This window comes from Dipodomys spectabilis, unplaced genomic scaffold (genome assembly GCF_019054845.1).
Source record: "Dipodomys spectabilis isolate Male_0828 unplaced genomic scaffold, ASM1905484v1 ptg000289l, whole genome shotgun sequence".
Classification (NCBI taxonomy): Eukaryota; Metazoa; Chordata; class Mammalia; order Rodentia; family Heteromyidae; genus Dipodomys; species Dipodomys spectabilis.
In genome coordinates this window covers 3,774,185-3,790,366 of record NW_024870966.1, presented here as the reverse complement: position 1 = coordinate 3,790,366, position 16,182 = coordinate 3,774,185, and the positions used below count along the sequence as shown (strand labels likewise).

The following is a 16,182-nucleotide window of genomic DNA, read 5'->3' as shown; positions in this document are numbered from 1 at the left end:
GCAGACGGCCACACACGCGCGGACGGCCACACATGCGCAGGGCCACACACGCGCAGACGGCCACACACGCGCGGACGGCCACACATGCGCAGGGCCACACACGCGCGGACGGTCACACACGCGCAGGGCCACACACGCGCGGACGGCCACACACACGCAGGGCCACACATGCGCAGGGCCACACACGCGCGGACGGCCACACACGCGCAGGGCCACACACGCGCGGACGGTCACACACGCGCGGACGGTTACACACGCGCGGATGGCCACACACGCGAGGACGGTCACACACGCGCGGACGGTCACACACGCGCGGACGGTCACACACGCGCGGACGGTCACACACGCGAGGACGGTCACACACGCGAGGACAGCCACACACGCTCGGCGGTCACACACGCGAGGACGGTCACACACGCGCGGACGGCCACACACGCGAGGACGGTCACACACGCGAGGACGGTCACACAGGCGCGGACGGTCACACGCGCGGACGGTCACACACGCGCGGACGGCCACACACGCGAGGACGGTCACACACGCGAGGACGGCCACACACGCGCGGACGGTCACACACGCGCGGACGGTCACACACGCGAGGACGGTCACACACGCGAGGATGGTCACACGCGCAGACGGGCACACACGCGCAGACGGGCACACACGCGCGGACGGTCACACATGCGTGGACGGTCACACACGCGTGAACGGCCACACATGCGCAGGGCCACACACGCGAGGACGGTCACACACCCTCAGGGCCGCACACCCGCAGGGTTGCACGCATGGACGGTCGCGCACCCACAGGGCCGCACACCCGCAGGGTCACACACGCAGACGGTCACACACCCGCAGGCTTGTACGCATGGACGGTCGCACACCCATAGGGTTGCACGCGTGGACGGTCGCACACCCACAGGGTTGCACACATGGATGGTCGCACACCCACAGGGCCGCACACCCGCAGGGCCGCACACCCGCAGGGTTGCACACATGGACGGTCGCACACCCACAGGGCAGCACATCCGCAGAGTCACACACGCAGGGTCGCACACCCGCAGGGTTGCACGCATGGACGGTCGCACACCCGCAGGGGCGCACACCCGCAGGGTTGCACACATGGACGGTCGCACACCCACAGGGCAGCACATCCGCAGAGTCACACACGCAGGGTCGCACACCCGCAGGGTTGCACGCATGGACGGTCGCACACCCGCAGGGGCGCACACCCGCAGGGTTGCACACATGGACGGTCGCACACCCACAGGGCAGCACACCTGCAGAGTCACACACGCAGGGTCGCACACCCGCAGGGTTGCATGCATAGACGGTCGCACACCCGCAGGGTTGCATGCGTGGACGGTCACACACCCGCAGGGCCGCACACCCGCAGGGTTGCACACCCGCAGGGTTGCATGCATAGACGGTCGCACACCCGCAGGGCCACACACCCGCAGACGGTCACACACCCGCAGGGTTGCATGCGTGGACGGTCGCACACCCGCAGGGCCGCACTCCCGCATGGACGGCTCCGGGGACCGATTGCGAGAGAGACCCGCCCTCGCTGGCCCGCAAATTAGAATCCAGCTTCAGAGTCCGGAGGGGTCGGGTCAGCCTAGAGTCAAGGGGGATTCGGGGCTGGGCCAGGGGCCAAGGAACAAAGGCGGGCGAGGGGGGGGGGGCGTTCACGATGTCTTGAGAGGAAAATCGTGCTGGGAATGCTCCCCCCCCCCCCCCCCAGGCCTACTGTGTGACTTTGGCCAAGGCGCTTGACCTTGACTAACTTTGGCTCTGAACCTCAGTGTCCTTATTTGCAAAACAGGGATCACGAAGCAAGCCCCTGGCAACAAGCGTTGCCAGGATGGATGGAAAGCACAGTGCGACCAGATGGGATTCCGCACTGAGGTCATCTCTTAGACAAAACCACTCAGCGATTTTTATACCCCTGGCTTGGAATAAACGACAGGCAATGATCCCAATGAGAATTCAGTAAATCAGCCAAAATAGCATAGTTACAAGAAATTATACACCCCTGCAGATACAACAGGATAAATGAGATCAACTTCCATAGAAGATGAGACTCCCAAGAAATTACTGAGAAAAGCTGGATGGGGCTAATCCTTGGTGAAGGAGCTAGGGACAACTCTGCTTCCATTATCAAAACAATTAATAATCAACATGTTATTAATTAATAAGTCAACATCGTAATGAATACATCCAACCGCACATGCTTGATTCTAAAGCAGAATTTTTCAACCACAGCACTGTTGAACTTAGGGCTGGAATACTGTGTTGGGGAGGGTATTTAGTAGTGCTCGTAGCCTACCCACAGATGCTAGTAACACCCTCCATTATGACAATCAAAACTGTCTTCATACATTGCCAAATGTCTGCTGGTTGGGAGACAGGGGAAATTGCCATGCAAGAAAGTCTTTTAAAAGTGCTTTTAAATCTCCTAAAGCAAAATTTATCTTCACAGGAATTTGCTAACTGGTCTATCCTCAGTTCCTCCCTCTCGTCCTCCTCCCTCTGTCTAGGGCGTCTGAGATAATCATGTGCTGAATAAGAGAGGCAAGAGCCTCCTCCCCACCTAGGCTGCTCACAACTTCCGGATGAGGTGAAGGCAAATTCTGCTCGGTGCCGCCAGGGCTTTGGTCTATCTTAAGGCAGGACTCGGAGGTCAGGGAGGCTGGAGGAAGGCTGTCCCTCATAGGTTGGTAAAGACCATGGGGATGGTGATTTTACAAGACAGAGCTTTCTCTTCCACACCTTTACCCCAAGATGTTACCCACTTCCCACCTCCTTCCTTCTGCCATGTCTGACTGGGACTCACCTTCCTGCTGCTCCACAGGCGTGCCTTCGGGGGGGCTTCTCCTGGTGCGTCCCTTCCCCAGCCTTCCTCCAGATCCTCTGACATCTCTTCTGTAGCCAACTGAGGTACATCAGCCACGTTAGCGTCTCACCAGGGAACTGAACGCCGCGGGCCCCCAACAGCTCCAGATCTACTGGAATCTGATTTTTTTAATTCACAGTAGAGATCCGATGGTGGCACCAAGCGTGGGAAGCCATGTTCCGGATCAGCTCTTGCGGGGGGGGGGGGGGGGGGGGAGGGCAGGCGTGGGATTGCATGGGATCCTTTCATCAGCTTTGTGTTTCTACCGTTCTTCCAACTTTTTGCCAGTCTCTCCGTTTCGTTGGGAGTCTCTAGTTATCTACAGTTGACCTTGAAGCATTTTGAGTAAGATACAGCTTGTATATACGTATGACCAATCTGATTTAAGCACTGCATATACATGTACCATGGTGAGGCGCCTTTGAATAATGAACATGCACTTCCACAAAAATGAATAGCAGGAAGGCAAAACGTGTCCTGTCTGGGGCGTGGGTACTAGTGGGGAAGAAGAACAAAGAGGCTGGAGAAGGATGAGTCCATATTAAGGAGGCAAACTGCTCAAGACACTACAGTGCAAGTTATTCAGAATGGGACCTGTGGCTTGCCACTGCCCTACAAAGGGCTCATTGCTGTCCTGCCTGCTGATGGGCCAGCCCAGGGCCAGGGTCCTGGGGTGCCACCACACAGACGTCAGTCTGGCCCTGAAACAGTGAAGGGCAGCATGGAGCAGTGGAACTTCCCAGCAAGCATTCAGGAAGAGTGATGATGTCACGTCATTGTTTCACCCCAAGACTGAGCCTCATGTGGACCCTGCTCACTGACTGCCTCACCCGGGATCCCAGAAAGCAACCCGTGGGGGATGGGCCAGAGAAGGGGGAGAGGACCACCGTATGCTTCAAATACATTTCCTCAGCTTCCACAGTCGGTGAATGGCTTACTGATTGAAAACATGAAGTGTGAGAAGTGAAATACTAAGGAAAAACTGGATCAGAAGGAACAGGTGGTGAAGGGCTTCTAATGCCTGACCAGGGGTCTTAGATCTTCATTCCATAAGAAAAATAGAGCTAGTGGGCATTTTTGCAGAAAGGAATGAAATAATCAGGGTTTGAAGTTTTGCAGAAGGAGTAAAATAATCAGGGTTTGAAGTTTTGCAGAGAGGAGTGAAATAATCAGGTTTTGCACCATGAGCCATGAGGAAGGTGAGCCCCAGTGAATGTGCAGAATGGACTCCTAGGTAGAAGAGGCTAGAGGTGGGCGAGGAAAGGAAAACACTGGGGACAGAGCCAAGAGGTGGCAATGGGAAAAGACCGAGGAAGGGAGTGGCAGATAACAATGCTAAGACTGGCCAGCTAAGAGGAAGGAGAGGAAGGACTCAGAACAATGACAGGACCAGGAAAGGCGAGCCTGTGGGTCAGTGAAGTCAGTGTTAGAGACCATGCTCTTGATGGTGTCTATGATCTGACAGAATTGTTCAGTCAGGAAGCAGATGAGATCATTGAGGGGAACGTGCATAGAGCGTCTGCAGACTTCAGATGGGAAGAAGGAAGATGGGCTGGTGAAGGTAAGACAGGAAGCCAGGAATAAAAGCAAAAGGCTGAGCCACACACACAGACAAGGGGAATGATGGGTCCGGCCACAGGGACTCTCAGACGGAGGCCACTGGCTTGGCAGTTACAGACCAGTGGACGTCTCTGCTTAGTAGAGAGGAGCTGGAGTGGAGACAAGTGAAGGGGGCTGGGGCACCGTGGCTACGAAGTCAGAATCTGCCTCTGGAGAAAGAAAGAAAGGTTTCCATAAAGAACGGTAGCAGGCAGGAGTAAACCCGACCTCCAGCCTTTCTGTGTCGTTGTGTTGTGTTTTGCTCTGTTTTCTGGTCAGGTCTTGCTATGTAGCCCAGGCTGGCCTCCAGTTCACAATCCTCCTATCTCAGTCTCTTGAATGCTGAGATAAAAGACCAACACCCCCATGTCTGCTTTTGGCCTTTTTTTTTTTTTTGAGGGAGTGTGGGGATTAGACCCAAGATCATATGAGTATGAGTGTGAATGTGTGAATAAACGAGAGGTGTGTGGGCCGGAGTGTGACAAGTGTGAGTAGAAGGTGGTCCTCAGAGCTCTCAGGAGAGCAAGGTGGTGTGCCACCTGTTGGGGTCTGACAGGAGGTACATGGCATGGCAGGGTAGCTGTGGACATCAACAGTCACCACCTGGCCAGGGTTCCACAGTGAAGAACAGAGAGGGCAAACTGGGCCCGTGGGAGAGTGGGAAGGAGGGACCTGTGCTCCCCCAGACAGAGCCTGAGAGCAGCATAGCAGCCCACATAAGGGACTGTAGAGACTATTTAACAGCTTAATTTGGATTATGTTAACCAGACAGATGCTACTCCAGGGAATGATGAATATCCCTCTTTCTTGGGTTGCCCTTCAGCCTCACTGTGCAGATGAAGTGCTCTACTATTGAGTGAGCTCTCGTGGTTGCAAGTGCCCCGCATCCTTTCCAGTGGCATGTGACCGGCAGAGGGTTGGTGTGTTCCTGGAAGATCATACTGGGGCCTGTTGTTCCTGAGCCTCTTGTACAATCAGCAGGAGCCTAACAAAGCCTATTGGGTTATCTCATGTCACTAATCCTGAACTCCCGGAAGCTCAAGAACACTTCCCTACACATGCGTGTGTGTGTGTGTACACACACACACACTGGAAAACTGCAGGAGGGTAGCAGACACATCCTGGGGGAGAATATGAGAACAGGTGTGGCCAAAGGTCACAACAGTGGCAGGGACAGAGGAGAACTCTGGGAGCCAGGAAGAAAAATAGCCCCATTGATACCTGAGCCTTATAAATGGTGGTGACTTCCAAGATCAGTTGAGCCTCTCAAATATCCTGAGATTTGCAGTAACTCAGGGAAAACAATCTCATAATCCTCTTATTTTTATTTTGGGAGGGTCTTCTGGGCAGAGATTAGTCAAGAATGCAGTGTTTTTATTCACTGTTGCTCCATTCCCTGACTTGGCCTGTCTATGCAGGTCTCTTATTTTGCTGAGTGTTCCAAGACATGGGGCACAGCAGGGGCGTGCATCCCCAGCATGGTGAACAGCTCTGCTATTTGGTAAGAAGCTGGCAGATTTTAAGGGAAGCAGAATAAGACCAACAAGAGAATGGAGTGTTGTAACTGGGTTATGAATGAATCCTACTCAATCAGCCCTCACGTGGGCTGATTGCCCCATTCGAGGTAGGAGTGAGACTCAGGAGGGTTGGGACCAGGATTGAGGCTTACCCTTGATCTGAGAGACTCACCCAGTTGTCCCCAGTACATTATTGTGTAGCTGTTTGGTTATAAACTTCAGAAAATCATCAGAGGACCCCCCCGCCCCACCTCGGCCCTCCCAGCCTGGCCTCCCAGCCGGGCCTCCCAGCTACCAGAAGTTATTAAACTCATCTGAGACTGGGATTTCTCTCTTTACTTCTCACTCCAACATCTTTCTTCAATCCTGTGGGCACTTTGGGCCCTAAGCCATTTTCACTTCCCAAGGACTAGGGGTAGGGAGAGGGGAGGGGAAGGCAGAGGTCATGTGACTCCCGGATTGGCCCATGGTGGCTCTGCCATATCTACAGCCATGCCCTCAAAGGCCGCACAGGACCTCATCAAACTCCGCCTCATTTTTTTTTCTCTACAGTGAAACAAATATGATGGATTCGAACTCTGAATTCTCTCCGAGATTTCCAAACATTGTCATGCATCAGAATGCTCGATAGGGAATGTACTCATTACCTTGCTCATGTAACTGTACCCCTCTGTACAGTATTTTTACAATAAAAAATGTACGATAAAAGAAACCTCCACCAGTTTCCGTATGTGGTTGGTACGGTTTAGAGAATTGATTTGCATCGTATGGAGGAACTGGGAGAAAAACAAAGTCCTTTCCTGTTGGTTTTTTTTTTTTAGTTGGCTCTATTGAAAGTTACATTGAAATATTGAAAGGGAAAACAGCTTGGTTTCTTGGAGAGTAGAGATCCAATGGAAAATGTTATGTTCTAAATCCAAGAACTATGTTTTTATTACTTCCTATTTTATGACATATTTAGTCATTTATAGCATCTACTGTTGTATTTGATAGTGACCTTACATTTTCTATGCCTGAAGCACTCTCCCAAGTGTTTTACTAATATTAATTCATTAAAGCTCCTTTAATAATCCTATGCATTATACTCTTTTTACATGAGAGTTTATTGAAGCATGGAGGTCAAAAATGTATCTAAGTTCATGGAGTCAGAAAGGGCCCAGTCCAGTTGATTTGTTCAGTTCTTGTGGCCCCAAAGCCCACTTTCCCAGACGTGATCCTCACACAGGTGAGAAACACAACCCAGAAGGATTCAAGAAATCATTAAATCCTTAATATCCTAGTATATTTTGATAACTACGCTTGAAGATTGGACATCAATGTATCTGTACATTTTCTTGCAGAATTAAAAAAAAGAATCTGAGAATAAACTTTACACTCAACCATAATTCTGTGGATAGTGAGCTATGCCTCTTTTGCAGTTAGTAAGAATAATATTCAGGGTGTTTGTTGGCCAAATGTTTTTCAAACTTTTTATTTGATAAAAAAGGAAAAAAAATAACTAATTGATAATCTCACTATTTTTACCCAAAGCCACAAAATAATAACATAAATGAAATTATGTAGCTGTTTTAAATTAGCTTGGGTCCAAAGTACAGTAAAACTTTCTTAAGAGAACTAGATGTGGGATGTACATTAAAACCAAGAGTATGAAAAAGACCAATTTGTTTTTATAGACAGGTATATATTTTCAGATTAGACAGCTGCATAAATCAAGTCGAGATAATTTTATGGCATGCCAAAGTTTTTAAGCTAAGAATATTTTACAGTACATTCTCGAGCTCCATTTAGCAGCAATAAAGAACCCATGTCTGTAATTCAACACCCTCAGTACAGAATACCAAACTATAACGCATAAGCCAAATAATAGTTTAAAATCCTCATTAGATTATTTACAGCCGGGCATTCCATTGTTGTCCATTTCTATCCAATAGCCTACAAAAGGAGCTATAAATTGGTTAGTGCTTTGTTTACTGAAAACAAATCTTACAGAAAATACTTGATCCGACTTTCCTAAAATTGATTGTGATGATGCATGGTTGGTTACCACAGCAATGTCTCATCAGAGAATTTAAAGGATCCCTCTGTCCAGATCGAATTTTAAGCCAATGAGTGGGTGAAGAAGATTCAGATAACCCCACTTTCCCTTTCCAGGTTGTAACAAGGCATGCACAAAACAGCCCTGGAACACTGGCTGCCTACCTGCTTCAGGAAGCACCACAGCTTGGAAGAGCAGTAGCCAGAGGAGGTGGGCATGGCTGCCCATGTTGGGAGGCCTTCCTGCTGCTTGCCAGCTTGGGGTTCCAGCTTTATACACTCTCTAGGCTCCCCGGTGGGGGTGGCTCTGGAAACCTGATGCTCTGCCCTGGCTTGGATTGGCAGGCGTCCAGAGCAGGGGACAACCGATTTCTTTGGACATTTTTGTGCATATTTGCCATGGGGAGACAGAGTGATTTCACCTGTAATAGGTGAACCTGTTGGAAGATGAAATCAAACGTTAAACCGTGGGCTAGTACCTGGTGAGGCAGATGAGGCCCTGTGGCCCCTTGGAGAAGAGAGGACTCCAGGTGACCTGGATCCTACAGAAGACATGCTCTCCTATAGCACATGGCTGTCCCCGTAGAAGAGGCAGCTGGAAGTCTGCTCATCTTTCCATGCCCACGTGCCCTGTGTCTCCATTTTTCTTGTAATTTCCCTGTTAGTCTCCAACTAATGGAAGAAATGGAGCACATATATTTACCTTATTCTCTAATGCTCACAACCCCCTGCTTCGATGGTCATTTCTGACATTTTGCCTGACTTCCTGTCAGCTTGCATGCGTTTTGAGGGTAGGATTTCCCTTTAGATTGTTTATCGTCTGGCTTCCAATAGAACTTACGTGTTGCCTGTTTACTAGGATGCCATGTACATGAATGCTGAATGGACCTGCTCTGTACAGATGGATAGCTGATGTTCGTCAAATGTTCATTTTGTGATCAGGTAGTTTCCCTCTACCTAGATCAAATAGTGTGCAAATAGTAACAAATTATCCCACAATCTTAGAGAATTCTTTCCGAAGACTGTTGCACACAGACTGGAAGCAGAGAAGAAGTTGTTAGGAAGCACTTTTTTTTCCCTAGACTGAACATGCTCATCTTCATTGTCAAGACCACTTTACGAGGGGAGCGGAGCCCAGAGGTTGATCAGCAGGTATGGCTTTCTGTTCTGTGGGGAACTGCAACAATTCGCCACCAGTTACATATCTAGTCATGATAGCAAAATATTTAATATGGCTGACCCTGGAACTTGGGTTTAAAGGGTTCAGGTCTTGCTCCCTACATTGTGATTGGAGAAGATGAGCTCAGCTTCACAGCACCTTAGTTTCCTCATCTGAAAGAGAGAGAACACTATCTGTCTCATTTATTTTAGAGGGCAGGATGCTACCAGGATAAAATTAGGAAAATGTAAGATTTTCATATTATACAAATGAAGATGACTATTTCTCAATATATACCAGAATGTAGAGCTTTTTGTTTTATTTTTAAATATATTTTCATTATCTTTATGTAGTTGTACAAACTAGTTACCATCCAACAAAGCAGTTTATGAATACAAGGCATCTTGACCAATATCACCCTATATATTCTAAAAGCTTTTCAGATGGCCACAGAATGAATTCTGTCCATCTTAGCCAATGCAGGAAAAACAATAAACACCAAGGGAGAAGGTGATGTCACACAGATAAGCATGACTCTAGCTTACATACTTCACAGACCAAAGGTGAATCCATATTTCTTTTCCTTACCTCAGCCTGTCCTTGGAGGCCTCATTTGTCTGACAGGGGGCTGTAAGGAAGCTCCTCTGTGCCAGGGCTTTTCTTCTTATGTCCAGGATTTTCTCTTCCTCCCTTAAGTACCTGGAAGCACTCAGCAGGTCTTGATCCTTGGTAGAGGAACCCCTGGTTCCTAGATGCTGGTTCCAGTTCACACTGCCGTTCATGATGCACCTGCTCAGTCTTGTCCTGTCCTCAGACACAATCCTCCCTCCACACTGGTGCTTGCTGAGGTGTTGGTATCCCTGTGTGGTCCCAATTAGTAGAATTCTAGCTTCTTTCTTCAGCATCTCATGTCCTATCCCCACCCCCTCTTTGCCTCTCTTCTCATCCTCATGGGGAACTCTAGCAAGGACACTGTCTCTCACAGTCTCAGGTGATCAGAGATACATAAAGTCTCTACTTTTGGAACCCACAGTCCCCACATGATCTCTGTGTTCTCATGTCTGTGGGCATTAGAGCCCTGACAGTATAACCCTCTTGTTTCCATCCTGTCCCCTTGACATTTTAAAGAACCAAATGAGATTTCTTCCCCGTATTTCTTGTTCTGTATCTTTGAACACATTGAATCCATACTATGATGTTTATACATTTTAGTACTTTCCAGAGATGGTAAAAGTCAAGATGAAGAGGAAGAAAGGCCCTAGATTATTGCTGCACTGTATCATCTGACCATATAATGAAAGAGCCAAATCTTGCACACAGACACCATCATGCTGGTGAAATGGGGAAATGCTGTAACAGCAGCCAGATCTCTGAAAGTAGATTCTTTTGTTGTTCCATTTTAGCTCTCAGCACTTCGGCTCTCTCACACTGGAACAGTGATGTAGGTCTCACAGGGTCATTGTAAATAATTAAAGAACATGTCTGCAGAACACACAAGAGAAAACCAGCAAGATAAATGAAATCTAGTGTTCTGTTATGAACAACAATCTGCCCTCCTGAGATGATATAAAACTATTTTCAGTGTAATGTATAGAAGATATTTGTTTGCTTTTTTTTTACAACAAGCACTGAAAAATTGAATTCTACATATAACAAACTGCTCTGAGTCTTGGATTATCCAACTATGAATAATAGATTTTGAAAATATTGAAGCAGAACAAAAGGGCCTCTAAGTTGCACGCTTCATCTCTCGTGCTTTGGCTGATGGCCTGAGGCTTTGGTTAAGACCTGGGTTCATCCAGGCTGCTGTGGAAGGGATGCAGAGCCCCCGAGGAACTCAAGCTCTCAGCTGACAACATCTGTCCATCAATATCACATTTTAGTATCTGCACCTTCATAAGACAGGCCTCGTTTCTAGAACTTAATCACTCTAGATAAACACAGGCTTAGGGAAGTGCAGGAAGGACACATGTCGCCATCTTGAAGGCTCAGCAGTTTCCTGGTAATGGCTCTGAGAAAGTGAGCAGAGCTCTGTGACTGCTTCCTGCTATGGTAATGAGGGAAGAAATCTTCCCCCACCACCCATAACCTCCTTCTTTCTTTCCCTCCCTCCTTCTTCCCCTTCAACCAATACCACATACCAACCTTGTTTTTGGCACTAGGGATGTATCAGTTAAAAATAGACAATACCCTGCCCTGAGGCAGCTCTGTATTGAAGTGAGCAAGACAGTAACACAAATGGAATGCACAGCCTGTTATTGATGGGAAGTACTTTGGAGCAGGGGAGGCTTCTGTGAACAGTTAAAGTCTGAGCAAGGACATCTGGATGCGGTCTGTAAATGAGTCTTTGAGTGACTCTTAAAAGAGCATGGAGAGCAATCAAGTAGATTTAGCCCAGACATTGTAATGGTGCCAACACTGCAATAGCACCCCAGGCCAAGTTGGGTGAGGGCCCAGGATGTCACTGTACCAGTGCAGGATAATCGATCAGGAAAGGGTGTGAGACATGGAAAAAAATGAAGTCACATTGGCATGGTGATACATGCCTGTAGTCCCAGCTAATCAGGAGGTAGAGTAGAAGGACCTTGATTGGAGGCCAGTCCTGGGCAAACGCATGAGAGACCTAAAATGAAAACAACTTAGGGATAGGCTCAAGAGCCAGAGCACTTGATTAGCAAGAATGTCTCACAGTTCCATCTCCAGTACTGAAAGAAAGAGGACAAGGAGGAGAGGAGGGGAAGAAACAACGCCAGAGGGGCCTCCAGGGACCAGTGGGGGCAAGTCCTAGTGCTTTCTGTAATATTGACCATCAAGTATTCATTGCAATGAAGTGTTGAAACATCTCCCATGTTCTCCTTTGCAGTAGTAGGAGATGTTGGAGAGGATATGAATTGTGTCTATAAGTTGTGAAGAGTGCTAACATATGTACTCTCACAATAAGAAACCTGAGCTCCAGTCTCCTCTCAGCGACTTCATGCACACCGCTGGCACATGCTTTACCTCACTTAACCCGCTGTTTCTTCTGTAGAACAAGGATTTCAGACCCACCCAAGACAGCACATGGCTCAAGTAAATGTCACCTGAGATCCTCCTGGGACAAAATTTTGTCTTTATCTCTCTCATCAGCATGATTAAATGTTGTAAGGGGTCACAGGTTTAAAGGAAAATGTGACTGTCACTGGGCACTGGACTCAAGAGGGTGAGATCTCAGGGCTGTGATTCAAAGCCAGTCTGGGCCATTAAGTCCGTGAGACTCATATCTCCAACCAACCACCAAAAAGCCAGAAGTGGAGCTGTGGCTCAAGTGATGAGTCATAACCTTGAACAAAGAAGCTCAGGGACAGTGGCCAGGTCCTGAGTTCAAATCCCAGGACTAGAACAAAAGAAATGGGAATTGAGTTCCATCAAAAGCCAATATTTTTTAAAGCTTTTATATGGTAACACGATTAAAATAATATACATTCACTAATAAAATCATGTAAACCACAGGAAAATTCACAGAAGCAAATATACAACCAATGCTCACAATGTAGACATTATTAGTGTACATCCTTTAAAGCTGGTTTCCTGGACATACACCCCTTTTCTTGTTAAGTATCTAGGCACTAGTATTAAGTTCACACCCTATATATGGTGGCGTGGCTATATATGCTTTCCAAAGTTCTCTATATCACAAGAAACTGCCAGTTTAAATGTTCTTTGAAGCTGTGATTTTGGATAGCTGCATATTTTATTTCTGAGTGTCCTTTTTCTGTTATTGACCACAGGCACTGTTCCCAATAACTGGCAAAAGTAACTGCATTTAAAAGCAATCGCTGGGTTGTCTAAGGGTCACCAAATATTTTCAAATTGTCTTTGCTGTATTCTTTGGCCTGTGCCTATCCCCAGACAGCATTCTCCCTTTGTCCCTCTTACTTCTATGCTCTTCTTCTGTCTCTGCTGGGGCCTGTGGCTCTGAGGAGCAGATTGTGTTATATGTCAATGGAAGATGGGGCAGGATCCCTGGAGGGACAAGCTGCTCTTGAGAAATAAGAATATCAGGAAATTCCTGCTTTCCAGTTACTTACCATGTACAGAAACAATTGATCCTTTCACTGGAATAGAATGCAGTTGGGTCGTATTATGTTGATATTTAAAGAAAATGAGAGTTCTTGCTCTTTATAAGTGTTCACACACACACACACACACACACACACACACACACACACACACACACACACACACAGAGTTTATTTGTTTCTAGTTCAGACCAAATCCCTATTTGTGCCAGTAAGTTTGTGTTCAACTTCTAAAACTTGACTAGTGATTCTAGAAGTTATATCTAGGTGGAAGACAGTTTGGTAGGATTGAGTCCTGTGGGTCACTGGTAGCCTAATGTTACCCAGAGCTACTAAGGACGTAGCTTAGAATGGCTGATGATCACTGAGCACTCCCTGGAGTGGATCATGCTCACTGAGCACTCCCTGGAGTAGTTGATGATCACTGAGCACTCCCTGGAGTGGCTGATGATTACTGAGCACTCCCTGGAGTGGTTGATGATTACTGAGCACTCCCTGGAATGGCTGATGATCACTAAACACTCTCTGGAATGGATGATGCTCACTGAGCACTCCCTGGGGTGAATCATGCTCACTGAGTACTCCCTGGGATGGCTGATGATCACTGAGCACTCCCTGGAGTGGCTGATGATCACTGAGCACTCCCTGGGATGGTTGATGATCACTGAGTACTCCCTGGGATGGTTGATGATCACTGAGCACTCTCTGGGATGGATGATGCTCACTGAGCACTCTCTGGGATGGATGATGCTCACTGAGCACTCCCTGGGATGGTTGATGATCACTGAGCACTCCCTGGGATGGTTGATGATCACTGAGTACTCCCTGGGATGGTTGATGATCACTGAGCACTCCCTGGAGTGGCTGATGATCACTGAGCACTCCCTGGAGTGAATCATGCTCACTGAGCACTCCCTGGAGTAGCTAGTGATCACTGAGTACTCCCTGGGATGGATGATGCTCACTGAGCACTCTCTGGGATGGATGATGCTCACTGAGCACTCCCTGGGATGGTTGATGATCACTGAGCACTCCCTGTGATGGTTGATGATCACTGAGTACTCCCTGGGATGGTTGATGATCACTGAGCACTCCCTGGAGTGGCTGATGATCACTGAGCACTCCCTGGGATGGATGATGATCACTGAGCACTCCCTGGGATGGTTGATGCTCACTGAGCACTCCCTGTGTCCTCGCACAGTGCTTGTGCTCCACATGCACATTTCTGGACTCTGCCCACACTCTAGGAGGTGGACACTGTGTTGTAGATCTGGGGATTTAAGAAAATGACTTGACAGATGGCCAGTTTATCACTGTCTCCCTGGTGTCTAGATCAGTGAGACTCGATTCATCCAGCTTAATTTGTAGAGGAACTAGAACTCGGGTTCAGGTGCTAGAGTGCCAGCCTTAACCAAAAAAGCTAAATGAGAGCGTGAGGCCTGAGTTCAAACCCTAGTACTGGCATACACACAACAAAATAGTGTACAGAAATTCCCACAACTAGATAGCAGTGCAGACTAAATTTTAACCCAGAGATTCCCAACCCCACAGAGTAAGTAGAAGGCAAATGCTCCATATGACTTACATCCTCTGTACACTTTAAATACCTCACTGTACCAGGAATGATTATGTCAGGTTTGACTAATTTGTGGTTATGCTTCAACGGTCAGGAAATAATGACAAGAAGAGCAAAGCATGCAATCTTGTTTCCACAGATGCAGCTGCAGCTGGTAGGAGCTCTAACCTGGTGACGGTTGACACACCTCTCTCCCAGCCCAATCTCACATTCACATTCTACAAAATGAGGCCAGCCTGGCCCATGGAGCACATCTTAACTCCATTTCACAGGCAAATGTTTAAAGACTAGCACTGTCTTTATTATTCAATAATGTATTAAACATTTTAACCCTCTAGGGAGACCTTGAAATACTCAATTTCTGTCATATAAGTTAACAAATGGATAATTTTCTGAACATGAAATGTGAGCTACTGGAAATTTAACATTTTCATTGTTTTGATATGCCATCAAAATCAGATAGACACATCCACCAGCTAGAGTAGAGTCTGTTTCAATGACCAAGTGGCAAAGTCACAGGGATGGGACGCTGGACTCCTAAACCTGTTACTTTTTTTTTTTAATAAGTTTTTTATTGTGAAAGTACCATACAGAGGGGTTACAATCACATGAGCAAGGTAATGAGTGCATTTCTTATCAAGCACTGTTGCCTCCTCCTTTGTTTTCCCCCTATCATCCCTTCCCTCCCATCTCCATGACTACACTCCACCCTCCCACACCAAAGCTGTAAAGTTCTAAACCTGTTACTTTAACACGGTGATCTCCTGTGACAATCCTGATACATCTTCGAGTTCAGCCCTGTTCCTAGGTGACCAAAAACACCCTCATAAGAATCAAACTATAGTGACAATAAATGTATAGACATGGCTATAACATATGTGTGTGTATTCAACCCAAAATTCATTATAGTTTAAAGTGGAATAAATGGCTTTCTTTTTGATATCATAAACTCATTTTGTAAACAAAAATGCTTTCTTTAGAAGTCAAGTGTCTAAGATTTTAAGCACTTATTAAATTACTCGAAGTTTTCCTCAAGGACACATACAACCCTGGCACACAGGCTCCCTCAGTGCCCGAATCTGGCTCTCCATCCCAGTTTCCTCCATCTTATCCTCGGTCCCTCAGGAGGAGGCATCATCGGATCCTACAGGCCATCTGGCCTTATGTACTCTAAGATCTACACTCGAAGAGTATCAGCCAGTGCCGAGCGCATTAGCAAAACACTGCACACGAGGAGGCGGAAGCTCGTGCATGGATTACTATGTGGTCGTGAGATCCTACAGGCTCATCGCGTCACCAGCACCCTTCCCTTCCCTTCCCCACCATCGGTACGTCACCACTGTCAA

The 16,182-nt window shown here is 47.6% G+C and overlaps 1 protein-coding gene across 1 annotated transcript in view; it reads right to left on the bottom strand.

The window, feature by feature from the left end:
* LOC122126825 (deleted in malignant brain tumors 1 protein-like) overlaps positions 1-8,272 on the bottom strand; it is a 76,695-nt gene extending 68,423 nt beyond the window's left edge. The window contains exons 1-3 of the mRNA XM_042701353.1: positions 8,209-8,272; positions 2,834-2,932; positions 962-1,564 (exon numbers count right to left, since the gene is read on the bottom strand). Of these exons, the coding sequence (XP_042557287.1) occupies positions 962-1,564; positions 2,834-2,932; positions 8,209-8,272 (766 nt within the window). The remainder of the gene's footprint in view (positions 1-961; positions 1,565-2,833; positions 2,933-8,208) is intronic.
* Positions 8,273-16,182: the final 7,910 nt, after the last annotated feature.